At 42.0% G+C, this 27,970-nt stretch overlaps 1 protein-coding gene and 1 long non-coding RNA gene across 2 annotated transcripts in view; both read left to right on the forward strand.

Moving 5' to 3' along the window:
* LOC306978670 overlaps positions 1 to 27,970 on the forward strand; it is a 183,149-nt gene that overhangs the window by 30,941 nt on the left and 124,238 nt on the right. The window lies entirely within an intron of this gene.
* zranb1a (zinc finger, RAN-binding domain containing 1a) lies at positions 1,067 to 27,646 on the forward strand. The gene is made up of 10 exons (XM_079577151.1): positions 1,067 to 1,359; positions 5,439 to 6,255; positions 13,286 to 13,473; positions 17,537 to 17,690; positions 19,699 to 19,770; positions 20,739 to 20,934; positions 22,523 to 22,643; positions 23,973 to 24,102; positions 24,177 to 24,403; positions 27,380 to 27,646. Exons 1-10 carry the CDS (start codon positions 1,357 to 1,359, stop codon positions 27,569 to 27,571), a joined length of 2,100 nt encoding a protein of 699 aa, XP_079433277.1. The 5' UTR covers positions 1,067 to 1,356; the 3' UTR covers positions 27,572 to 27,646.

Genomic DNA, 27,970 nt, shown 5'->3' on the forward strand with positions numbered 1-27,970 from the left:
ATTCACTGTTTTACATTATATATGAGCAAGGATGTTCTGCATGGACATTTAAAGCATGTAAAAATACACTATAAAAGATATTTGATCCCATATTTGCATCATAAAATTTCTCAAAATCATATTCACCTTATTCCGCCCCGCCCACTTTCCACTTTTTGCATTGTCTCGGCACCTCGTTTTCCCGACACTTCCGTTCGAGCGCGAAGCCCGTTCATTTTAATGGAGAACGAGGGAAAATATTCTCCGCTCAAATCTGATGTTTAGTCGATTAATTTGTGTAAAATGGCCAATGTTCATTTGCACCAACATGTCAACACTGCAGCGTTTCTCTGTGCGGCCTGAAAACGGCTTTGTTTTCGTGTAGTGACTGATTTTATGTGGACTTCTCCAGTCCCATGTTAACAGATAGGAGAAAAGGGGCGGGCACAATTCATGGCGGCGCCCACGCGAGCCTCCGGAATAAGGTGAATTGGGGGCCAGAGATCCTGTGCTGGAGGGCCGGATTTGGCCCCCGGGCCTGACCCTGCTTTAGGGGTAAAGGTCGGGGTATTCGATCCTGGCTCCTGCAGGTGCAGACTGTCATTGTGTCCTTGGGCAAGACACTTCACCCAATGCCTATGTGTGAATGGTGGTGGTCGGTGGGACCGTTGGCGCAGATGTGAGCAGCCTCGCTTCTGTCAATCTGCCCCAGGGGAAACTGTGGCTACAAATGTTAAGTGCTTTGGGTGTGACTTGTGTCATATGAAAAGTGCTATACAAATAAGATTCCCTTCCCCTTCCCTACCTACAGGTGAGGGTAACCATGAATAGAGGGGAGGGATTGAGCCAAGCTAAACTCCTCCCACTGGTCTCTATCTAGTCTACGGGCTGAGACTTTATTTTGCTGACGAAGCCTTTTGGATGCGAGGCGAAACTTCCTATACTTCTTCAACTACAGACTACAGAAGATGACTCAAGAACCTTCACTGAAGTTGTTGTTGTTTTCTACTTCCGCATCTTTCCGCGCTCTCCACCAATCAGCGCGCAGCTCGGCCGTGACGTCAGCCGCCGTTTATTTTGGCTGCTCCGCCATTAGTTCTTTCACACCGCAATGTTCCCAGAGCACAAAACACCACTTTTACCATGAAACCGGCCCCGAACGGCGACACACCAGCACCGGAGCCCGCTCACGAGTCACTCACGAGTTCACGGAGCTTTAACTAAAAACAAAATGTGAGCAAAACTCGGCCGGAGGAACCGAAGGGACAGCGGACAGCGGTTCGCTAGAGAAGCCGAGAGAGGAGCGGGTTCGTCGGCTTGGCTTCGTCAGATCGACTCGGTGTTTTGTTCGGTTGTACTTTTCGGGAACACTCGAGAATGGTGAGTGATTTGACAGTTTTTGTGAACTTTTACTCATGTTTTTGCTTATTATTTTGGTCCAGTGTTGAAGTAGTAAGCTGCCATAGTTGTTAACAGTAGTAAAACATAGCTAAATTATTGTTTTGGAACACGACGCCGCTAAACAGTATGTAACAAGCTAATGCTAATAAACAATAGCATTTTGCCGTAGCTTTTTTTTTTTTTTTTTTTCTAAGCTTGAAATGCAATAAATTTAAAATGTCTGGTGTTTCAGGAGATAATGAGTAACTTTATGCTAGTTTTGCTGGTTAAGTTTACGTTTTGAAATATTTAGCAAATTCCCTTTTTAGTGTAATCTAGCATAACTTTTTGGGCTACTTACTTATCTTTTTCAAAGTAACTACTTTAACCCCTTAACTCCCGCCTGAACCGAGAGGATCTTTTTCCTCACGTTATCAGATTTTTTTTCCCATCATTTTTTTAAAAACTTTTTTGTCATTTTTTTGTCATTTTTTGTCACAATTTTGTCATTTCTTCGTCAATTTTTGTATTTTTTTGGTCAAATTTTTATCACATTTTTGTATTATTTTTTTAATCATATTTTTGTATTTTTTTTTGTCACATTTTTGTCATTTTTTCGTCAATTTTCTATCACATTTTTGCCACTTTTTCATCAATTTTTCGTCACTTTTTTGTCAATGTTTTCTCACTTTTTTGTCACATTTCCATCATTGTTTTCGTCTCAGTTCTGTCGCTATTTTCACAGCTTTTTCCCCAGAAGCTTTTGGACTGGGGTAAAGCTGGAGAAAATGTGCTCGGTTCAGGTGGGAGTTAAGGGGTTAACTTTACAAGGAAAGGTTTGGATGTCTGTTTGTGCTATTTTAAACTTACAACCATCCACTTGGTTGTAGTGGGTAAATAAAGTTACAGTCAACGTCGTGTAATGTGACCAAAATGAAGTAGTATGTAAACAAATGGAAACTGCTGAGTTGACAGAAGGCAATGTGGTAAAGGTAAACATTAAACTGGCCGGTGACTCTTCTTCCCCTTTCCCTAAACTAGGCTTTGAAATATTTTCAGAACAATTTCAGGAAACACGATGCAGCCGCTTCTTGTCTCTTTCTGAGAACAGTTTACTTCAGTGTTGAGGCAAAGTCTATTGTTGACTCCGGGGTCAATGTTCCACATGTGGAAAACTACTGGAATATTTTCAAATGGCCTAGATCATGGGTCGGCAAGTTTTCTTGGCGGAGGCCGATTTCTTTATTGTACACAGACCGAGGGCCGAAGCCGATGATTATTAGCCCAAAGTAAAGCACAACACTGGACACTACATCTTAAATGAGATAAATGACTTAAAATTGCTTGAAATAAAGTTCTTCTATGTTGAATTTGAGTCGGTTTGAACTAATCCAAGATACAAATGCTACAGCGCCAATGGAACAAGAATAAAAAAGAGAATAACTACTACTAGAGGTTTTGTCTCGTCTTAAGACCAGACCAAATCTACTCAAACCTTAGATTTAATCTCTTAATTCAAGTATTTATGTCATTTCTTCCTTGAAACAATTATTCTTTTTCCAGTGCACTTCTTCCAAATGCCAGTGTTGTACATAATGACCTCATTGGGTGTATTGAAAGTATTTCTAACTTTTCCTCTTCCATTTAACTCTAATAATGTTAAAAGTTCTCTATGATTTGTGTAATAATGTTTCTCAAAATCATCTTGAGGGCCAGAGGTTCTGTGCTGGAGGGCCAGATTTGGCCCCCGGGCCTGACGTTGCCTACCCCTGGCCTATATCTTAACCCCCGCCTGACCAATGGAAATTTTCTGCAGGTTGGCTTTACCCAAATCTAAACGCTTCTTGATGAAAGTGTCAAAATAGCAACAAATATGAGACGAAAAAGAGGGTGAAAATGCAACAAAAGAGCAACAGAAAAGTGATGAAAAAAGCCACAAAAAAAGCAACAGAAGAGAGAAAATGTAGCAAAAATTTGACAAAAAACAGCAAAAATGTGATGGAAAACATGTCAAAAAAGTGACAACAACGCAAGGAAAAAACTGGCCTATGGGCTGTAAGCTCTGGTCGAGAAGCTTTTAGATTTGGGTAAAGCAGGAGAGTTAATGTTTTTTTTTTTTTTTATCATAATAAACATAAGATAAGCCTTTATTGATCTCACATTGGAGAAATTTACTTGCATTCAGCTCTTGGAAACACTCAGGGTTTTGCAAATAGGCAGGAAATGTGAGGAAAAAAACAATGAAATAGTCAATAGTGATATCTTATATACAAGGACTACCAAGGACTTTCAATGTTTCAATCATAGAAATATTTAGAAATATATCTAATAGAGTTCAGGATTGTGATGATGCATCGCTAAGCATCATGGGATTTGCAGCAATAATAAGCTCATGGAGAAACACTTGGACACAACAGTGTGAGATTTATTTACTTGGCAGTGGTGTTGTCTATGGAAAATGTTTGTTAACAGCCACAAACATGGCGGATCTCCATGGTTACACTGGATTTCCTGAACTCTCAGGCCGATGCCGATATGCACCGCCAGCAGTGCCATCAGGGGGCGCTACATGAGGGGCATAGGGCTCATTTATTCAGGACATTCATGTTTAGAAGGTCCATCAGAGGGAGTTTGTTTGAAAGACAAAAATCATCAGATTCCAAAACAACAAACAGGAAGTACCCATATACTCATATGTCGGCTCGATATTTTGACCCACCAGCCCTAACAAATACTTCAGTACTTTTACTTAAAGGCACACTGCGTAACATTTTGGACTATACTGTTGCCATCAACACAAACATGCTCTCAGTGACCAGCTCGACACAGAAAATCTTATTTTTGCAGTGAATAAACAAAGAATGGATCTGGATGAGGGCCTAACCTGTTTAACTCTCAATTCTACTGACTTTAGTCGACATCTCCATGGAAACGAGCTGGAGACGCACCCACTCCCGGTTAAGTTACAGTCATGTTTTAGCAGAGGCGAGCCGCTTAGCACTAAAACACATGTTTATTTGAGGTATTTTTCAATGGTGAAAAATATCGATCATAAAATAAATGTATTTCAGTTTTGTTTATTGGGTGAAATCTTACGCGGTGTGGCTTTAACCTCTTAACCTCCACCTGAACGGATCCCATTTTCTCCAGTTTGGCTTTACCCCAATCAAAAAGCTTCTTGGGGAAAAAAGCACCAAAACAGCCACAAAAAATGAGAAGAAAACAAGGATGTAAACACAACAAAAATTCAACAAAAATGTGACAAAAAATCAACAGAAACATTTACTCTTACTTATGAGTAAATATGAAACTCCAACCTGAACAGATACTATTTTCTCCAGTTTGACTTTACCCTAGTCAAAAAGCTTCTTGGGAGAAAAGCACCAAAACAGCCACAAAAAATGAGAAGAAAACAAGGATGTAAACTCAACAAAAAAATGACAAAAATTTATCAAAAATCAGACAAAAATTCAACAAAAATGTGACAAAAATTCAGCAAAAATGTGACAAAAATTCAGCAAAAATGTGACAAAAATTCAACAAAAATGTGACAAAAATCAACAAAAACGTGACAAAAATATGACAAAAATGTGACAAAAATTCAACAAAAAATGACAAAAATTCAACAAAAACGTGACAAAAATTCAACAAAAATGTGACAAAAATTCAACAAAAATGTGACAAAAATTCAACAAAAACGTGACAAAAACTCAACAAAAATGTGACAAAAATATGACAAAAATGTGACAAAAATTCAACAAAAAATGACAAAAATTCAACAAAAATGTGACAAAAATTCAACAAAAATGTGACAAAAAAAAAAAAACATAGAAAAGGTGACACAACACAGCAACAACGCGAGGAAAAAGCTCAGTTTCGTGGGTCTTAGCTTTCAAATGAGGTGTTACACAGCCAAAAGAGGACAGAATGCATTTGGTTTAGGCGGGTGGTAAGAGGTTAAGTAATAATTCAAAAGAAATGCCTGGAATAATATTACCTGACCTGTCCTTACACTAAACATAATGAAGTCTTTGCCCAACACTGAGGCATCTCCTAACTTTCCTCTCTCTCCTCCACAGACTGAGCAGAAGCCGTCCCCTGTCATGTCGGAGCAGAAGCTAAAATGGCCGTGCGAATACTGCACTTACGAAAACTGGCCCTCCGCCGTCAAGTGCACCATGTGCCGGGCCCCGCGCGCCATCGTCCCGGTCGTCATCGCCGAAACCCCGCGGGAAACCGTCCCCGACCCGGCCTCGCGCTCGGACTGGGACCTCCCTCGGAACGACACCGGCACCAGCCTCCTGATCTGCCCCGACTCCAGCGCCAGGCCCCGGGTCCCTCCGGGCGGCGCCGACGACCACGCGCCCAACAAATGGGCCTGCCAGACGTGCACGTACTTGAACTGGCCGAGAGCCGTCCGCTGCACGCAGTGTCTCGCCCCGAAGTCGACGAGCCCGGCGCCGTCTCCGCTCATGCCGGGCTCGCGCTCCGGGTCGCGCTCGCCCGTCGACCCGTGCGAGGAGTACAACGACCGGAACCGGCTGAACACGCGCTGGGCCTGCTCGAACTGCATGTACCAAAACTGGGCCAAGTCGGCGGAATGCGTCGTGTGCGATTTCCCCGGACGCCAGGAGGCCGCCGCGGAGAGGCCGGACGTGGAGCGGGTCAGGGGGGCCAGGAGGACCGTGGGGGGAGGCGGGGGGAGCGGCGCCCACAGACGGTCGCCTCCTCTGGGCCGGTCCGACGGGAGATCGCCGGACTTTCAGAGGATAGAGGTGGAGGCGGGAGGAGCGACGAGCGCCAACCAGGACCAAGAGGTGGTGGATCGTAAGAAGCTGAAGCAGATGAAGAACAGGATGAGGAGGAGCGACTGGCTGTTCCTGAACGCCTGCGCCGGTGAGTCACCATTAAACCATTTGAATTTATAGCTGGAGTTACATTTACATTAAGTTTAAAGGGGGGGTATTATGCAAAATGGACTTTTTCAAGCTTTACATCATGTTATTATGTCACAGCGTGTGGGGGGGCGTGTCGCACCAGTCTATATCACACTACAATGATGACCAAACCCTCTGTTGGTCTGTAAATGCAGTAAATTAGAATAACTGCCTTGTATAAAATGTCTCTCTCAAAATGGCTGTAGTGAATGTCTTGAAATAGGCCTCTGTCTCTTTAAGAACCTCTGACCCTTTCCGACACGCCCCCTCCACACGCTGTCTGTGGCATCAGTGGGGAGGGGGTTCTGCTGAGGAGCAGTGGTTGGTTACTCGGCTGGTGACGAAAGCTCGGAGGCGTCTCCAGGAGGTGGGGGCGTTCCTAGGAGGACTCAGGCAAACCTATCCCTAAAATGGATATCAGAGTTTTTACAGATTACTCAAAAATACGTGAATGTGCCAAGGCAACACTTCAGGCATGTTTTTAATGAGGGAATGACAGAATAACATGATGGAAAGCTTGAAAAAGTCCATTTTGCATAATAACCCTCCCTTTAATGGGCCTGATTGTAGCGACATTATGAATATTAATGAGCAGGACTCTGAGCAGTTTTCTTCATATGAAAGATCAGGAGACTTTTTAAAGTTTATTTCAAATAAAATCGCTCAAAATCTTAATCGTCCAAACTGAGTAAAAAAAAATTAAGATTAATACGTATCGGATCGGCCCGTGAGTATCGTGATATGTGTCGGATCGTGAAAAACGTGTATCGTCCCTAGAAATCTCCATCACTTTCGGCTCCGGTGATATCGGCAAATGTACAAATCTTAGTTCTGCTTTGTTTTAACTCAATAAATCAGGCAGGACGAAGGTATTGAAAAAGAATATCAAAAAAATCAATCAAATCAAAATATTGTCGGTAAAGTCTGGAGTCTGCAGAATGTTGTCAGGGGGATTCTGTGCGTCACGTGGATTCCAAACATCAGTGTTTGTGAATGGAAACACATGGGAAAGACGAAGGAGCGAAGTCCAAACAAAACGCCATAAACAAACCTCATAAAGGAAGATCTAATTGTTACTGTGACATTAGAAAACTCGACACACGTGAGGAAGTTTCCCTCGAGGCTAAACTGACTCAAACCTCAGTACAGACGAAGCCTTTAGCAAAACCTGTGGGAAACTCTGTCCTGAGTGAAATGTAAAGAAGCGCTTCCTCCGTGCGAGTGGGAAGTGGGTTAGTGTTTAATACTTCGCAGACAGGACGGTGTCGAGCGGTGGGAGCAGAGGAAGTGTCTCGGAGCTTTATCAGGAGGAAGTGAAGCAGGAGCCAAACATGAAACTCACACCGGCCGAAAAACATCAGCAAAAACTGGACACAGTGGAGCATTGAAGGGAAGAATATAGTAGTATAGTATTTGGTCATAAAAATGGGTTTATAAAGCAATATGTTTGACTTGCTGCCACTGAAACACTGTAAAAGCAAACACTCATGAAAAAGATTTTTGTGCATCAAGCTACAAAGCATTTTATTGATGCTAAACTACCAGCTAGCTGTTGACGGCGTGGCTTCCAGTGAAAGTTGCGAAACGTGTGAACAGTGGGGAAATGTGTAAACTGAAATGAGTTTGGAAACAACTAACAATTTATAATGTGCGTCCCGCTTCCTTTTTCATTGTTTGCGAGTGAAATCGATACAGTGGGTTTGTTTAGGCTCCCCAGATCAAAATTACTAAATTAATACCTTAAACAAGGAAGTTACAGGCGAGACATTCCCATAATATTTAAATGCACATCAGGTTTTATTTTCATCATAATACATTTTCAAATTAAATGTAAAGAAAGCCACAGCGGAGGTTTAGTTTTCTGCAGATTAGAAAAAGATCCAGCCCGACCAATTAAAGGTCCTATATCCTGCAAAATGGACTTTTTTCAGCTTTTAGCCATGTTGTTTTGCTATTTCCTTATTACAAACACAGTTCTCAGCAATCCTCCTGAATCCTGCTCTGAGCCGCTGCTCCGCCCTCTCCTGGTGAACCACTGAGCTGTGACACTCGTCAAACAGGAAGAGCCCGACGTCTGTAATGTAATGTCTTACGGCCTGATTTTAATTTATAAAACAGTTTTTCATTATATCTGTTATATATCTGCTATATCATTATATCTGAAAAAAAAAAAAAAAGGAAGTGCCTGAGGCTTCAGCTTCAGCACTGCCCCTGCGGAGAAAACAAACGCACCCCCTGAGCGTCTGAACAGACGTCATGTTTGCACTGAAAGTTGTGAAGAAGGAGCTCTTTCTAACCTACTCTGGACACACCTGTTCTTTTTCTTACCTAACGATAATGTCACGGAGAAAAGTGTGTTTGACTACGAGAGGATGGAGTTTATTCAACCTTCTAAAGAAGAGGCCTGTCGCCAGAAGTTGGAATTTCTCTCTGGGATTCGGCGACTTTCACCAAAATGGTGTTTTTCTGTGACTGTCTCTGATGGATGTTTGTGAACCTTCACCAGAATCAAAGTGGATTCACTTTTATAACAAACGCGAGTCCCATCATGTAAACACCTGATGGTGCGACCAGGACAGAGTAAGTCAATCAAAACACATGTTGGCGTGTGTGTTAGCGGGTGTGTTAGCGTGTGTGTTAGCGTTTCTTTTACTGCTAATTTTGCATGGTCAGATTAGCTCGGAGAGAGGGGGCGGAGTTAACTGAATTAAAGCGTCGTGTCTTCCGTGTTTACAAAATACCCCCAGAAAATCCTTATATTTCTCATAAAAAATAGTACTCCATAGCGGTAGAGGTACAATATATCATATAAATCAGTGTTTTTCAACCACTGTGCCGTAGCACACTAGTGTGCCGTGAGATATTGTCTGGTGTGCCTTGGGAAATTATCCAATCTTACCTAGTTGTTTTTTTTTTTTTAAACAAATGCATTATTATCCACAAATAATGTACCGTTTTCGAGTGTCTATGCTGTCTAGTGATCGGCAGAGTAACCATATTATACTCTTCCATATCAGGCAGTTAATTTCTTTGAGACAAGAGAATTAGTGATGTATTGAGGCATTGTGGCTAGCGAGACTATACGTACTATACACTATACGTGTTCCTAGACACTTTGATGAGAACATTTTCTGCTGGTGGTGAACCTCGTGATTATTTCAATGAAAAAAATGTGCCTTGGCTCAACAAAGGTTGAAAAACACTGATATAAATGCCTATACTTTACTTTTGGAGGGCTAAAATAGCAGGATATAGATCCTTTAACTTGAATTGTGAATCCTTTAACTTGAATTATGGCCCGGTCAGCGGCACCAGCACTTCTCTAAGCCCAGCTGTCATGCGTGATATCGTGGGCCCGAATTTTGGGTTGGGCTCGGGCATAAGATCTAAACTCCACTGCAGAGTTATTACCTCTTGAGTATCAGAGCTTCACAGGCTTTTAAAGGAGGCACAGAGTCTTTCAGTTCTCGTTTGAGTCTTCCTGAACGGAGAGATTTCTGGTCTGTCTTGCACACACTGTTCTCCAGGCCAGAGGTGACCCGACCTGCTCGCCGTGACCTCCGGGGAAACGTTCTGCGAAACGAGAGCAGAGTTCACAGTCTGTGCGTTTCCGTCGTGTTTTGGTGACAGCAGTTATTTTTGCCTCTCCGGGCCGGGGCCGCTCTCACAGACGCGCCAGTGTTTGTGGAGCTTTGTTGAGCCCGAGCCAGAGCAGACGGAGCTCCTTCAGCCTCTCACGACTGAATGAAAGGACCTCTCAGACGTGGAGAGGAGAGAGTGAGAGGCAGTGGAGCAAATACGGGTCATTCAGATCAAGAAACGCACGCTGTTTGTCCCTACAGTAGTGAGAGTGTGACGTTCAAAATAATGGCTTCTATAAAACTCATTCAACACATGGTGGAGAACTGTCACACATTTAAAATATGTTCATTATTTATTTATCTAAGAAGATCTAAAGGTCTTGAAGAGAGGAAGAGGTACTCCGGTTTCTCCTACCTATAAAAACATGCTGCTCTTCATCCAGAGCCACCGAGAAGCTGCTTCTGTTGCAGCTCTGATGGCTTTTTATCTTAAAGAGCGGGTATTATGCTTTCTTCAATCACATAGCACCAGTCTATATCACACTACAATGATGACCAAACCTTCTGTTGGTCTGTAAATGCAGTAAATTAGAATAACTGCCTTGTATAAAATTCTTTTATTACATTCATTGTGTCTTCTTGAGTGATAAACTTTTTTGGTTTCTTTTTAAAAGACACTAGGTTGAAACAAACAAAAGCTGTTCAATTACCTTACGCGTTTCGACGGACAAGGAACTACTTCCGTCTTCGTCAGAGGCGTCTCCCGACGTGCATGATGCGTCTCTTATTGGGTTGTTGTTCTTCCCAGGCGTGGCCACACTGACATAAGCAATAAACCTGTCAGTGTGGCCACGCCTTCCGCCGAGTGCTGGTTAGTGGAGAAGTGCGTCCCATGTGTGCGCTGGATCTTATTCCTCGCTTTCTCATCTCTATGGCCTCCCGGATCCAGCGCTTGTACTTGTGCTCTTCCGTGCCCACGATCCTCGATTCTTGTATAAAATGTCTCTCTCAAAATGGCTGTAGTGAATGTCTTGAAATAGGCCTCTGTCTCTTTAAGAACCTCTGAGCCTTTCCGACACGCCCCCTCCACACGCTGTCTGTGGCATCAGTGGGGAGGGGGTTCTGCTGAGGAGCAGTGGTTGGTTACTCGGCTGGTGACGAAAGCTCGGAGGCGTCTCCAGGAGGTGGGGGCGTTCCTAGGAGGACTCAGGCAAACCTATCCCTAAAATGGCCGCCATCAGAGTTTTCACAGATTACTCAAAAATACGTGAATGTGCCAAGGCAACACTTCAGGCATGTTTTTAATGAGGGAGTGACATAATAACATGATGTAAAGCTTGAAAAAGTCCATTTTGCGTAATACACCCCTCCCTTTAAAGCTGTGAGGACACAAAGTCGTGTAGTAGAACTTCATCACTGCCCGTTATAAACATGTTTAATGCATCACCCTTTAAACTTACAAAATGTGAACTTCAAACTTAAATGTCCAAAGTATCTGGTGTCATTCACGAGGCGGTGCTCGGTGTGAAACGTCTGCTATAGGAGCTTTAAGTCTGACGGGGTAACGCGAGGCCGCTCCTGTGGTCGCCCCATAAGCCGCCTGTATTAATCAGAGTTCTATTTAAAGTCAGGTGTCGGTCAAATGTCTTTCCGGACGTTTGTAACGGAGACGGCTTAAGGTAACTCGCCCTCTGTGTCTCCCCACAACCAAGGCACGAGTTAAAATTATCCCACACTTAAACCCGGGGACGACTCGTTTTACCAATAACACGTTCAGACTCTGGAGGAGGTTCGTGAGATGAAGATGAAGATTTAATTGGTTTGTGCATTCCAGCCGAGCCGCGTGTTTCGTAAACCGTTATGGGCGTTTTTTTTCCAGATTCTTTCGGGCGGGTTTGGCGGCCGACGCCTGGCAGGCCTGTTCTGTGGCTTCAACCATGAACAACCAGGGATAAACCGATACCAGTACTTTGATTTAAGTACTTGCCGATATCGAATACAGATACGAGTACAAGGCATTTTCTTCAACATACGGTTTATAGACTGACTTTTTCACAGCAGATTGGTTTGTACTTAGTTAATTTACTCATTTACATTTCCTTGAGTAAAGTAGGCTTCACTTCACTTCAAGACATTTTGTTTTTTTTTCAATTTTCATTCAATATTATTTTTCATTTTTATGTCTCTGTCCATTACAGACAGAACAGCTCATGTGCTTTATTCATGTATGTATTTGTATTGAACAATAGTATTGAGATGTTACTTATTACTGCAGATAAATGGTCTCTTTTCTCCTTTACTTCAGCTCCGTGTGGATTTTCTCGTGTGTTTATAGTAACTTGTCCAGTAGCTTCAGCATTTTGATTGTTTCGCTCAATATGAACATGCTGTATCCCTTTATTTTGGATTTTCTGAGGACTTTTTAGTCGCTGGGTTAGTTTTTTTCAGATGAATAAACCCCTGGGCATAAAACGGTGTAAGAATCACCAGAACTGTTACCTGCGAGTTAGCAACATTAGCAACATTAGCAACATTAGCCTGTATGTTGTAAACACTGCAGACATTTAGCTCTGGTTAAATCCAGCTCAGACTCTGGTTTAGGGAGTGTCGTCTGTAATAAAGTCAGATCTATGTGGAATATTGGATTTACACCAAACTATTCTCCAGTTTGTTGATATTTCCTCTCCTCAGTGGAGACACGATGAGTGGTATCGGCTTCTCGTATCGGGACCTGATGAATGAGTACGAGTATGAGTACAAGCATGTGGTATCGGCCCGATACCCGATACTGGCGTCGCTGCATCGAGCTCTGGGGCCAGGACTCTGTATAAAGTGATAAAGTGACAGCAGCGGATCTAAGTGTGGACACAGTGACACTGGAAGATTAGATCCACGAGTCTAACTAAGCTGTTGGGTCTTGTTTTTGTTCATGAGTCTGATGGCGCAGGGGAAAAAACTGTTCAAGTGGCGGGTCTATGGGTCTGGATGGACCGTAGCCTCCTGCCTGAGGGGAGGGGGTGAATAGTTTGTGTCCAGGGTGAGAAGGGTCAGCTGTGATCCGACCCACAGGTCCTATGATATGATAATTATAAATATGAAGGTCTTTTGTCACCTATGTCTGCTGCTTTTACAGTAAACTCAAGGAGAAAACAATGCAATAAAGTATGTTTGTGTTTTTGCGAGTTAGAAGAGTTGTATAAATACTCAGCGGACATGTTATTGTGTCTTTATGGGTTTTGTCTGCAGGTGTGGTGGACGGGGACCTCGCGGCGGTGGAGCTGTATAAATCCTTAATAAATGTGTATTTATGTGTTGTCATGTCTGCAGGTGTGGTGGACGGGGACCTCGCCGCGGTGGAGCTGTATAAATCCTTAATAATTGTGTATTTATGTGTTATTTTGTGTGCAGGTGTGGTGGACGGGGACCTCGCCGCGGTGGAGCTGTATAAATCCTCCGGCGGGGACATCTCGCGGCAGCTCACGGCCGACGAGGTGCAGGCGTTGAACAGATCGTCTGCCTTCGACGTGGGCTTCACTCTGGTCCATCTGGCCATTCGCTTCAGGAGGCAGGACATGCTGGCACTGCTGCTCACCGAGGTACACGCTTAAAACCTGACATTTAGACAGTTTCACAGAATAATGTGATTTCAGCCTTAACACAACAGTCATGAACACGTTTCAACACAATCTGCAGCATTTAGGTCAGGCGTCTCAGACATGCGGCGCGAGATAATTTCTTATTTATATTATATGTGGCCCGCCAGTAAATTGCATTAAACACGTTAGAACTACATTTCCCATGAGGCACCGCGCGGTAGCGCCAATGCTGCTGCGGACGTGAGAAAGTCAACATCAGACGGGGAAGGAGATGCGGCGCTTCTGCAGACGACTTATCAACTTTATCAACAGAGAAACAGACTAAACGCAGCGACTGAGAGAGAGGAGCTTCTGAAACAGGTGGAGACCAATGGGCGCTGGCTGCTCTGCTTTATGACCATGACCCTGGGGGCCGTCATTGCTCCGCCATTGCTGTAGTACCTCCATATCGCCACTAGGCCCCCATTGAAAAGCATTGGAGTTCAGACACCTTAAAAACAACTTTAAAGCCTGGTTTAAATTTTTTCAACACTAGACTAGGCTAGATCTTCCTCCTAAGGTAACGCTGGGTTAGTCACAATCTATGAAACCAGGTTGGCTTTCGTAATATGAATTTTTGAAATCTCGTACTTAATGAGGGTTGGACTGTTAGCATTGGAGCAGCGCGAGCTACACGTCACACAAGGGCGGAGTCTACGGTGAAAATCCCGCCCGTATGTCCTTTTTAGGAACATGCTTCGTCAGAGCTGGGGAGGTGGAGTCTGTAAATCCGCCATGAATTCCCCCACGGCCGTGGTCATTATGGTAAACTGGGAGGAGTGAGCAGAAGACATCCATTATTTTTACAGTCTATGGTGCAGACGTCAGAACGCGAGGGAGAATTTTCAGTTGTTCAGTAAAGTGAGGAGCCTTTTCTCTCAGAGCTACATTATCATGTCCATGAAGTTAATCTTATTTAGGACACATGTGCAAACATGGTCCATAGTTTAATTAAAAATAGAGAATATGGAAATGTATTAAAATACTGCAAATAAATACTGCAACATTGACAGTAAAAAATATAACCCCATCAGTTCTTAGTTCTAACTGTCGGTCACAAAGAGGCCTGAGGTCAGAGGTCAGTGACCCCACATTATTTCCATGAGGTGAATCTGAGCTGATCTCAGACACTCCAGAGTCTGGAAAAGTGTCCGAGTCGACACATTCATGGATGTATTTATTGTATCACAGGGTCATTGAGAATGAACACAGAACAAAACAAGTTTGAAGCTGATGCTTTTTGCCGGTGCTCATGATCAGCTCCAGTCCCTGGTCGGGCTTTTCTACACTAAATTAAAATGATATTTGTTGTACATTTTGCATTTCTTTAATAGGCTCACAGACAGAAACTGGACCTGACTCCTGAAACATCATTCACTGATGCCCTGAACCAAAAAAAGCTAATTGTCTAAATCTGTAATTTCAAATTTAGAAGCTCAGCAAATGTTTGGCTGATTGGAAACCTCTAGAAGCTTAAACATGTGCAGATAATGTACAGTCTATTTTAAGTTATATTATAGCAAACAATAAAGAGTTTCTAAATCAGAATTTACTTAATATAAAAGGCTTTGTCTGTTGCGGCCCTGACCAACACTGGGTTCGCATGTTTGGCCCCCGGTCCAAATGAGTTTGAGACCCCTGATTTAGGTGAATATGCTTTAAATGGAAGCTGCGTTGGTTCTAACAGAGTCCCACATGTTGGCAGCCTCTCCGGTGTCGTGTGTGAGCATCGGGAAGCGGCGGATTAGCTAAGATTATGTCATTGGGGCTGATGGAGCTGCAGGAGACGGCACAGATTACAGAGGCACTTTACCGTCACACAGAACCGGCTGTATCTGACGGGGACCGAGCATCGGAAAGGATTAACCATAAAACACGCAGCAAACGTTACATTAGAGATTAATCTGTGTGGATGCATGAGGTGGAACTGCAGTTTAGAGTTAAGATCCTATAAAGGTTCTTCCAGATGTTTTTCTTTTGTTTTTTTCAGGTTTTTTAATGTATTGTACAGTTACATTTATGGAGTGGGAAGTTGCAATTTGTTTGGGGATGTTTTAACCTCTTAACTCCCACATGAACCGAGCACATTTACTCCAGTTTGGCATTACCCAAATTTTAACACAAAAAAAGGTGGCAAAGCAGCGACTAAAAAGTGTTAAAGCAACAATAACACAATTAACACATTGAGGCCGTGCTGTTTTGGGGATTTATCTGTAGAGTGTCAACAATCGAGACCATTTTTCATGATGTTTGTAGCACCACAGTGTATTCTATGTTATAGCTATGGACACATGATGTGGCTCGTTTGTAAGACAAGACTCTAAGCTCTCCATAGGTGAAAACAGTTTTATTATACGTGCCTCAGTTCCTTAGAAATCTAATCTAAACAGAGTAGGGCTGCTTTCGATTATTTTTACGATTAATCGATTAATCGCTTGGCTGTGAATGGTGTAGGAAAATTGTATTCTTTTTTTTTTGTGGCGCTGTTTGAGGATGTGTTGGAGTAAACTAAAGGGAAATGTTTTTTTAAGGCTCTATTAAGGAAATTTACAAAGTTCAAAACACTACAGACCCTAAATATAAAATCAAAGTAGGTTTTCATCAAAAATACTCCATTTTTTATGTCATTTTTCCTCCATTTTAGTCCGTGTGAACCAGAAAACGATTAATCGATTACTAAACTATTATTTCAATAATCGATTAGTCGTCGATTAATCGCTTAGTCGTTTCAGCCTTAAAACAGAGGTTAGTTTTGATCAAAATCACAGATTTTTTTCTAGAATTGGAGATAATGTGTCTTTTATGAAACACTCTCCTTTCTGATTAACTCGTCTCTTGCCGCAGATCGATCTCTTTTTATGGCGTGTGCATTTAAACAGCCTGGTTCTGGATTGAAGACTTTAACAGGATGTTTCTCAGTCCTTGAACCGATTTTAACCATTTAAAAACTCAGAGAAATGTTAAAATCTCAACTGTTTCGATCTTTCCATGAGAAGCCGCTCTGCTTTGTCACCACGCCCCCTCAGACTAACACCACGCCCTCTCGGACTAACACCACGCTCCCTCAGACTAACACCACGCCCCCTCAGACTAACACCACGCCCCCTCAGACTAACACCACGCCCCCTCAGACTAACACCACGCCCCCTCAGACTAACACCACGCCCCCTCAGACTAACACCACGCCCCCTCAGACTAACACCACGCCCCCTCAGACTAACACCACGCCCCCTCAGACTAACACCACGCCCCCTCAGACTAACACCACGCCCCCTCAGACTAACACCACGCCCCCTCAGACTAACACCACGCCCCTCAGACAAACACCACGCCCCCTCAGACTAACACCACGCCCCATCAGACTAACACCACGCCCATCAGACAAACACCACGCCCCCTCAGACTAACACCACGCCCCCTCAGACTAACACCACGCCCCCTCAGACTAACACCACGCCCCTCAGACAAACACCACGCCCCCTCAGACTAACACCACGCCCCCTCAGACTAACACCACGCCCATCAGACAAACACCACGCCCCCTCAGACTAACACCACGCCCCCTCAGACTAACACCACGCCCCTCAGACTAACACCACGCCCCCTCAGACTAACACCACGCCCCCTCAGACTAACACCACGCTCCCTCAGACTAAAGGCACAGGAACGCTACAAAAACACCACCAACATGTGACAAAAACACGACCTAAAAGTGACGAAAAAGCAGCAAAAAAGCCACGAAAGAGCGACAAAAATGCAATAAAAAAGTGACCAAAACACCACAAAAAAACCCTACGAAATCACTGCCAAAAATGCGACAAAAAAGCACCAACAACACAACAAGATCTTCACACAGGCTGTAAGCTCCAGTTGAGAAGCTTTTAGATTTGGGTAAAGCTTTTAAAATGAAAGTAGAGACTTCGGTCTTTGTTTGTGTACAGAGCCTGTGATAAACAGCGAAGAAGGCTGAAAGTGAATCCTGCCGGCATAGAGTGACGTCTGTCTTCTGTCCTGTGTTTCCCAGGTGAGCCAGCAGAGGGCGAAGTGCATCCCGTCGATGGCGTGTCCGGAGCTGACGGAGCAGATCCGCAGGGAGCTGTCGGCCGCGCTACACCAGAGGAAAGGAGAGCTGCCCTGTTACTGCCTGAGCGAACCGCAGACCTTCAGCCTCCCACCAGGTCACACTTCTGACTCTCACCCCTGACACCACAATAACAGTCATCCCTCCTCACTCACAACGCAGCTTAAGGAGAGTCGCTGCAGGTGAACAGGGAGAATCATTTCATTTAGTCATATCAATTTCTTAATAATGGATCAGACCAGGTTTAAATGTATGGTTTTATTTTGTTGGTATATTAGTGACTTGTTCAAAGAGGGTTGTAGATCTTGCTGTTCAAAGCTCAATAAATCAGACAGGAATCAGTTATTATAAAAAGCTCTAGTACTAACCTCTTACCACCCGCCTAAACCAAATGCATGCTGTCCTCTTTGGCTATTATATACGCCTGTGTAACACCTCATTTGAAAGCTAAGATCCACAAAACTGATCTTTTTCCTCGCGTTGTTGCTGTGTCGTGTCACCTTTTTAGGTTTTTTCTTTCTTTCTTTTATTCCCTTTTTGTCACATTTTTGTTGAATTTTTGTTGAATTTTTGTCATTTTTTGTTGAATTTTTGTCGGTCTTCGGTTGAGTTTTTGTCACATTTTTGTTGAGTTTTTGTCACATTTTTGTTGAAATTTTGTTGCATTTTTGTTGCATTTTTATTGCATTTTTGTTATATTTTTGTTGAATTTTTGTCACATTTTTGTTGAATTTTTGTCAATTTTTTGTTGAATTTTTGTCACATTTTTGTTGCATTTACATCTGTGTTTTCTTCTCATTTTTTGTGGCTATTTTGCTTTGAAAAAAAAAGTCAGAATAGCAACAAAAATGAGGTGAAAACAAGGATTAAAATGCAACAAAAGAGTCAAAAATGAGCAACAGAAAAGAGACAAAATGTGTTTAAAACAAAAACACACCAAAAGAGCCAGAAAAGAGCAATAAAAAAGTAACAAAAGAGCAACAAAAACGTGACAAATAAGCTATTAATAAGTGACAAAAAAATGTGTGACGAAGCGCAACAAGAAAGCAACAAAAAAAAGCAACAAAAAGCGATGAAAATGCAGAAAATAAGTGATGAAAACCCAACAAAAAAGTGATTTAGACCAGTGGTTCTCAACCTTTTGGAGCCGCGACCCCCATTATAACAGGTAAAGGGGTTCGTGACCCTACCCCCGCCTGGGTCACACCGTGAAAAATAGGAACATTAGCCTACATCATTCTTAAAAAACAAAGAAAAAAAACAAATGGCTGAAATAAAATGTATCAAACTACGATCAAATAATGGCCCTCTGGTAAAATTGCAAACACATGCCACAATAAAACATTAGATAATTTGCTAATGAAATTATGTATATTTTATCTAAATGATCTGGCGACCCCCCAAATTTGTCTCGCGACCCCCATGGGGGTTCCGACCCCCAGGTTGAGAACCACTGATTTAGACAACGCGAGGAAAAAGATCCATTTAGATGAGTTTTGTCGGTCTTAGCTTTGAGACATTACACTGGCCTATAAGCTTTTGGACCTTGTGGATTTGGGTAAAGCTGAACTGGAGAAAATGCACTTGGTTAAGGCGGGGGTTAAAGTGGTTAAAGGGATATTTCAGGATTTTTGACATTGGGCCTCATTTCTTAGTTATCCAGAGTGTTGCTGATTTCTGGAGATATTTTTTTTGTGAAACTCTTCAAATATAAGAACTGCATGAATTACAAAAATACCCTCTGTATAACTAGGAAATGAGGCCCTATGTCAAACATCCTGAAATATCCCTTTAAGCTCGTGCATGACGGCACTTCGTAAGTAAACCTTTCTGAGTGACAGTGCAGGATTTTAGAGGCAGTTGTGGTGAACAGGTCTGGGCTCATTCTACACATTAGGACATGGCTGGAACATGTAGGGGGAGGAACATACTTAATTTTAACATTTTTGAACTGAATCATTATTTCCACCTGCAGCGTCTCGTCTTCAGTGTAAAATCTTTCCTCATGGATACTTGACTTGCCGCCGCATCTGCACCTTCACATCACAGCTTCATTTTTGTTGGAAATAACCTCAAACTCCCGTGTGCTTCATTTTGTTCCGCAGACATCGAGGACCTGCCGCCGGCCGTTCAGGAAAAGCTGTTTGACGAAGTTCTGGACCGAGACGTACAGAAAGGTAAATCAATATCATCCACGCTCCTCCACACGCCGCCGCTCATTGTCTGTGGCCTAAATAACTCAGATTGTAAAACTGAAATCTGTTGATTCAAAGCAGGTGAGAGGAGCTTTATCGCTGAAGTAGTTTTATTAACCTCCGCCTGAACCGAGAGCATTTTCTCCAGTTTAGCTTTACCCAAATCCTGTAGGCCAGTGTAACGCCTCATTTGAAAGCTAAGATCTACAAAACTCATCTAAATGGATCTTTTTCCTCACGTCATCAGATTTTTTTCTATCTTTTTTTAGGGGGATTTCAACTCATTTTGTAGCTATTTTGTCATTTTTTTAAACATCAATTTTTTGGTCATTTTTGTGTCACATTTTTTGTCACATTTTTGTCATATTTTTTGTCTTTTTTTTAATCAAGTTTTTGTCATTTTTTGTCACATTCTTTGTCATTTTTTGTCATTTTTGTCATTTTTGTCTCATTTTTTGTCTTTTTTTAATAATTTTTTTTTCATTTTTTTGTAAATTTTTGTCCTTTTTTTGTCACATTTTTTGTCTTTTTTTGTCATTTTTTTGTCCATTTTTTGTCTTTTTTTTAAAACATTTTTGTCATTTTTTCGTCACTTTTTTGTCAAGGTTTTCTCACTTTTTTGTCACATCTTCATCATTGTTTTCATCTCAGTTCTGTCGCTATTTTCACACCTTTTTTCCAGAAGCTTTTGTATTGGGGTAAATCCAAACTGGAGAAAATGTGCTCGGTTCAGGTGGGAGTTAAGGGGTTAAATGCTTGGTGGAGAAATATTTACTGTGGGCGCGTCTTATTTGCTTTGTGCTTATTTGTAACACACAGGGATATTTTCACCCAGCATTCAATCAGGACCAGACGCCTATGATTTATCTTTCAAATGATTAAATAACACATTACCTCGAGTAAGAAATCAGTCTCTACCAGTAAAAGGTGTGTAACCCGCTTCTGTGCAGAGCTGGAGGAGTCGTGTGTGATAAACTGGTCTCTGGAGCTGGTCTCGGGGCTGGACTCGCGGCTCTTCGCTCTGTGGAACCGCTCGGCCGGAGACTGTCTGCTGGACTCCGTGCTCCAGGCCACGTACGGCGTCCACGACCGAGAGGGCGTCCTGCGGAGGGCGCTGCACCAGAGTCTGCTGCACTGCTCCCACTGGTGAGGCTCGACATAACAGGACGAGGACGTGGAGCCTGTTTGGAGTCTGTATGAAAGAGCAACAAATACAGGGACAAACTAGTATTTAATATGCTGTCGATTGACTTAACATGGCCTTTTGATAGTTTAACCTCTTAACTCCCGCCGGAACTGAGAGCATTTTCTCCAGTTCAGCTTTGCCCAAATCCTGTAGGCCAGTGTAACGCCTCATTTGAAAGCTAAGATCTACAAAACTCATCTAAATGGATCTTTTTCCTCACGTCAATAGATTTTTTTTGTACTGAAAATCCATCCATCCATTTTCTTCCGCTTTATCCGGGGCCGGGTCGCGGGCCGGGTGTACTGAAAATGTTTTTGTACATTTTTTGTCAAATAGTAAATTTTTTGTCACATTTGTCCTTTTGTTGTCAGATTTTTGTCAAATTTTTGCCACTTTTTCATCATTTTTTGTTCATTTTTTGTAATTTTTTGGTCCCTTTTTTGTCCTTTTTTTGTCACATTTATTTTATTTTTATTTTTTTTAATACATTTTTTGTTAATTTTTGTGACATTTTTGCCACTTTTTAAATAATTTTTTTGTCTATTTTTTGTCACATTTCTTTTCTTTTCTTTTTTTTTTATACATTTTTTGTTATTTTTTGTGACATTTTTGCCACTTTTTCATCATTTTTTGTTAATTTTTCGTAATTTTTTGGTCCCTTCTTTGTCCTTTTTTTTGTCAATTTTTTGTCACATTTATTTTCTTTTTATACATTTTTTGTTAATTTTTGTGACATTTTTGCCACTTTTTCATAATGTTTTGTCAATTTTTAGTAATTCTTTTAGTAATTTTTTTGGTCCTTTTTTCGTACATTTTTTGTGACTTATTGTGACATTTTTGCCACTTTTTCATCATTTTTTGTTAATTTTTCGTCATTTTTTGGTCCCTTTTTTGTCCTTTTTTATCACATTTATTTTAATTTTTTTTTTTTTCCATACATTTTTTGTTAATTTTTGTGACATTTTTGCCCCTTTTTTCATAATTTTTTGTCAATTTTTTGTAATTTCTTTGTCCTTTTTTCGTCAATTTTTTGTGACATTTTTGTGACATTTTTGCCACTTTTTTATAATTTTTTTGTCAAATTTTTGTCTATTTTTTGTCCGTATTTTGTCGTTTTTTGTCAATTTTTTGTCACATTTTTTTTTCTTCCATTTTTTTTCTCCATTTTTTGTCAGTTTTTGTGACATTTTTGTGACATTTTTGCCACTTTTTTATATTTTTTTGTCAAATTTTTGTCCATTTTTTTGTCCGTTTTTTGTCTAAGTTTTCTCACTTTTTTGTCACATCTTCTCAGTTCTGTCGCTATTTTCTCACCTTTTTTCCAGAAGGGAAAAAAGGTTAGATTGGGGTAAAGCCAAACTGGAGAAAATGTGCTCGGTTCAGGTGGGAGTTAAGGGTTTAATATCTGACAGACATTCATGAGAAAGAACAAACTCGATGCTAAAAACAGATCAGTCGTAGTAAAGGTCTGAAACATGGATTTTCCTGGAGTGGAGCCGACCAGAGGAAGATGGCGTCCTCCTTGATGAATGTGTGGTTCTGTTTCAGGTTCTACAGCCGCTGGAAGGAGTGGGAGTCGTGGTACTCGGAGAGCTGTGGGCTGCACTTCTCTCTGAGGGAGGAGCAGTGGAGGGAGGACTGGGCCTTCATCCTGTCTCTGGCCAGTCAGGTCTGTCCCATGTGGCACTCAATTTATCATGTGATTTTGCATGTGTTACAGTATTAGGGCTGTAAATCTGATATGTAAATAAGCATAAAAGACTGAATAAAAAAGGCGGATCCACTTTAGCACTCGCTACTCGCTTTGGTTAATGACCCCCTTTATGCGCTGAACAAGAAATACATTTTTTTTGTTTCGCTGAGAAGCAGGACTACATTCTCTGCTGTATCATAATAGATAAAAAAAAAAGGTTCTAGTGCAAGTTTGCGTCGTTTAGGGACGTTTTTTCAGCATTGTCAAAGCACCGAGGGCTGAACCATCGTAGCCCAAATGCCAATGTTTTACATAATATATGACCAAGTGCAATGTCCTGCCAAGTTTAAAATACACTGGCAGTATTTCCTGCATTTTTAAAGTACTTTAGAGTTAGGACAGGGCGATATGGGTGGCAGGGAGCATGTAAGGGCAGTAGTGGCTTTTCTAAAGGAAACGGGGCTATTTGGGAGGATTTAGAGGGACATCTAGGTATTCTTAGTTTTTTTTTTTTTTTTTTTCCCTTCCCTTGTTGGGGCTACAGCCTGAGATGTTAGAGTGTGAGCTTACTGTTTGAGCCATCCTTGGAACAGTAGGTAGCGGTAGTGCCCTAACATTTGGTGGCAATCCGCCGGAATAATCCCTAAGAAGAAAAAGAAGAAGAAGACAGGGGATATGGCCTAAAATCTCTTATCATGATACAAAAAAAGAAATATCACAATAATGATATATTTGATGATGGACAAATTACTTAAATATTCCAGGCTTACGCCTATTTGGAAGATAAATGCAAAGATATTTAATTCTTTTTTGTTAGCACCACATGTATTTCCTCACAAATATGATCTACCTAAGCAGTTTACATCCTTCATTTCATTTTACTTTTTAGGCACCTGCCCCAGTGTTTATGCTGCTCTGATGGAGCTGAGCAGAACAAAAATAATATTGTGCCTATAGCGATAAAAAAAATATTTAGGGATAACGATCTGTGATACGATATGGCCCAACCCTATTAGAGTATCAACAGGTATTTGATCTCTTAATTGCACAATGATATATCTCGGGGGCCAGCTGTTCTGTGCTATAGGGCCGGATTTCTTCTGCTTAGCTCTTTAGACCTTTGAAAATACTGCATTAAGTTTACCTTTTAGTTTATTGTTCTTGTTTTCTTGTGGAATTCCCATCATTGCACAGTAATGGCAGCTCTCTTCAACAGGCCTGTTGGACTCGTGCCTGTTGTAGTAACTCGTGAGTAATACATAATAACACGTCAGTATCTCACATACAGCTGTCATGTGTTTACAGCCCGGGGCGTCGCTGGAGCAAACCCACATCTTCGTCCTGGCCCACATCCTGCGCCGCCCCGTCATCGTCTACGGAGTCAAGGTTTACAAGAGCTTCAGAGGAGAGCCGCTCGGGTACACGCGCTTCCAAGGTACGGCAGTGACCTATGTGTGTATGAGTATTTCACTGCAGTAGTTTGAAGTAATCTGTGCCGTGTGTGTCCAGGCGTGTACCTGCCGCTGCTGTGGGAGCAGAGCTTCTGCTGGAAGAGCCCGGTCGCCCTCGGTTACACCCGCGGGCACTTTTCGGCGCTGGTTTCCATGGAGACGGACGGGTACGGTAACCGCGGGGCCGGGGCGCACCTGAACAGCGACGACGTCAACGTCACCCTCCTGCCGCTGGTGGACAGCGACAGGAAGCTGCTGCCTCTGCACTTCCTGTCGGCTCAAGAGGTGAGATGCTTCTGGTGACTTCAGGGCGGGTTTCAGGTGAAAAGACCCGATAGTTCAGGGGAGGCAAGTTTGTGTCGTGGAGGGTCCATTTTCATCATTGCCAAAACCAAGGGCCGAACCTCACCATTGTCCTTAAAGTAAAGAACTACTTTCTGCAAATGCCAATGTTTTACATCAGTAGTTCCCAAGTGGCTTTGAGATCCACCATTACCCTCGGATGACGAGCTGAGGACCCAAATAAAACAAAATATTGTCATATATCATATAAAATATTGTATTTTCCACGCAAGTTTTTGTTGAACAAGCAGTAGACATTAACCTGGCTGGTCCCCAGGCTGCTGTGCAGTTCCAAATGATTCGAGCGCACACCAGCAGTCTGGGGACCATGGCCGAAATTTGGAATGGATTTGGGAACCAATCACAGAGCGAGGAGGGACGGCAAGATGATGACGAGGTATTCGATATACGGAAGCTTGTAGTTTATTTACGGATTTAAAAAAAAAAGTTTATTTACGGATCCAACATGACAGCAGCAGACACAACGCTATTTTTTGATCAAGCTTTAGACCTTGTTCTAAATAGTTTAGCTCGAAAGTTCACAGGTACGTCATACGTCATCAGACACGATGATACGATTGGCTGCACGAGGCCACAGCTCTCTTACGAGAAAATTAATTGGTGGTCCCCAGGCTAAATATCACTTGTGATTTTAGTCTGGTGTTAGCCAGGCTAAGTAGACGTCCCAATAAGACTGAAATTATGATCAAAACAACCCAATAACAAACATTAATAGACACAGTTAGTGTTTCTGTGCAGTTTCAGATGGAAAATATTGAATAAAAGTTCCCTATAGACTCGCAACCCAGTGAAAATGATTCCGTGACCCACTTTAGGGTCCTGATCCATCAGTAAAGAATCACTGTTTATCATTGTATATGACCAAGCGGGATGTTCTGACAGGACATTTTTTAAAATACTGACACTATTACTCACATACTTACTTTAACAGGTATTTGATCTCATATTTGCACAATAATATTTCACATAATCATCTCGGGGACCAGAAGTTCTGTGCTGGAGGGCCGGATTTGGCCCCCGGGCCTGATGTTGCCTACCCCTGCCCTAGTATTAACTTTAAAGTGCAATAATACAAATTAAGAAATGACAAATACGCGCCCCAAAAAAAGATATGAAAACACGAACGGGGGATTGTGGGACTCTGAGGTGGAAGATGATTTAAATTTGATGTATTTTTGATTGAGAACAGCTAATGTTGGTGACATTAAGCCAAATATCGAAATATAGTATCCAAACTAACATCACTAAACCAGATTTTAACCTCTTAACCCCCGCCTTAACCAAGTGGATTTTCTCCAGTTCAGCTTTACCCAAATCCTATAGGCTAAGACCTACAGAACTCATCTAAACAGACCTTTTTCCTTGTGTTGTCACTTTTCTGACATATTCTTTCATTGCTTTTTTGTGTTTTTTCACTTTTTCATCTCTTTTTTTTTTGGTCACGTTTTTGTCGCTCTTTTGTTGAATTTTCATCCTTGTTTTCATCTCATTTTTGTTGCTATTTTGACACTATTTTCAAAAGCTTTTTAGATTTGGTTAAAGCCAAACAGGGGAAAATGTGCTAAGAGTTTAAATGTTTTGCACCTTAAATTGTGTGAGTTCCCGAGTTGTTGGTCCAGTGATTTTTGGGAGTCGTCTCGGCCCAAAAACTTTAGGAGCCTCTGAAGGCGGATAAACAGCGCCACATATGATGGTGGTGAGATGATGTAACTGCATCAGTTCAGCTGCTCCTTTCACACAATGCTTCAATAATGTTTAGCTGCAGACCCGGAGTCGGGACAGATCTACCATGAAGCGAATCCACCGTGATAGTGCGCCCTCGTGCGCCCTCTGCTGGTAAAGACGGATCTACGACGGTGTTTAGCTCATGTTTTACAGTTGTATTGTTGGGATTATTTTGTGTAATTTAGAATGTGTTGACATGGAACTTAAATTACATGAATTATTATTTGTTTTTTTTATTAAATTAAAATTGTAAGTAGTTTGTTAGTAGTATGTTTTACTCCAATATTTCAATATGGTGCCTTCATTTGTTCGTAGTAATAAGGAACAAGGGACAGAGACAATATTTTGGAACAAAATACATTTTTTATTATGGCCATTGCTGTCAGTACAGAAAAGGAGGGAAAGCTTTCAGATGCAATAACAAATTAAAATACTAACATTTGTACCTTCAGGGTCTTCCCTGTTTCTTGAATTAAACAGATATCTTTCTGTTGAATTCCTCAACTTCACTAAAGCATAAGATCAACACTTGTCAATAATGTGTAAAAATGAAATGTATATCATATACATGCAACAATGTGCCATTAATAATGGTGCCATAACTTTTTCAAAAATGTATTTGTCCTTTATTTATCCAGGATAAAACTCGTTGAGATTAAAAATCTCTTTTTCAAGAGTGCCCTATCTAAATGGCTGAATGGCTAGATGGCTAGTTTCCATCCGTAGTCTCCGAGCTAAATACCGTCGTAGATCTGTCCTTACCAGCAGAGGGCGCACTATCGCACACTATCACGGTGGATTCGCTTCACGGTAGATCTGTCCCGGCTCCGGGTCTGCAGCTATCCCCTACTCCAATGCTTTTGAATCTGTGCTACTCTCCGTTTGGGCTTGCTCTTTGGGGCCCCCTGCTGGTTCGGGGGCCCAAAGCAGTTGCCTGCCTTGAATGATGATAAACTGCGCCCCCTGCTGTTGATATCATGTTCCTTTTCTTCAAACTTAACTCTGCGTTGGCTCAATTCTTGGATTGGCTGGGTCTGAAACAAACCAAACTTAAACTTCCCTCCATGGGTTTCATGTGATGTGTAGAAAAATAATTGTCACCTGCAAAGTTAAACTCCTCGTTTTCTCTCCCGGTAGTTTCTCTAAACGTTCTGTTCGTGTTTGTTTGTCCAGATGGGGCCGGAGGAGCAGCAGGAGCGGCTGCTGCGCTCGTGGCTCGACTGCGTGGTGACGGAGGGCGGGACTTTAGCCGCGATGCAGAGGAGCCACCGGCGCCACCCGCTGGTCACCGAGATGGTGGACAAGTGGCTGGACAGGTACAGGCACATGCGGGACTGCGGCGCCCTCTCTGACGCGGAGGACTAACGACTTTATCACACAGACTCAAGCTTTAACTCTGAGGAGGTGAGAGAAGGAGAGTAATCCCAAACTCGGTCCAAAACAGAAGAAAAACACGACGATAACTCCCCAAAAGCATCTGCAGACAAGTAGGGCTGGGCACTTATATTTAGTTTTTCTATACCGATACCTATACTAAAATATTTGTCATATAGAAACAGAAAACTGAACAATAATGTGTGCAAGGTCTGCAAATTTGCAATGTAGGGTTCATCTCCAATGTCAAGAAATGTTGAGGAATTGAGGAAAAATAAGGAAAAATTGTGTAATGGGGCAAAAAATGGGTGAAAATAGCAAAATAAATTAGTAATAAAAATGGGCAAAAATCAGGGAAAAATTGGGAATAAATGGGTGGAAATTGGGAAT

Source organism: Gobius niger (genome assembly GCF_951799975.1).
Source record: "Gobius niger genome assembly, chromosome: 19".
Taxonomy (NCBI): domain Eukaryota; kingdom Metazoa; phylum Chordata; class Actinopteri; order Gobiiformes; family Gobiidae; genus Gobius; species Gobius niger.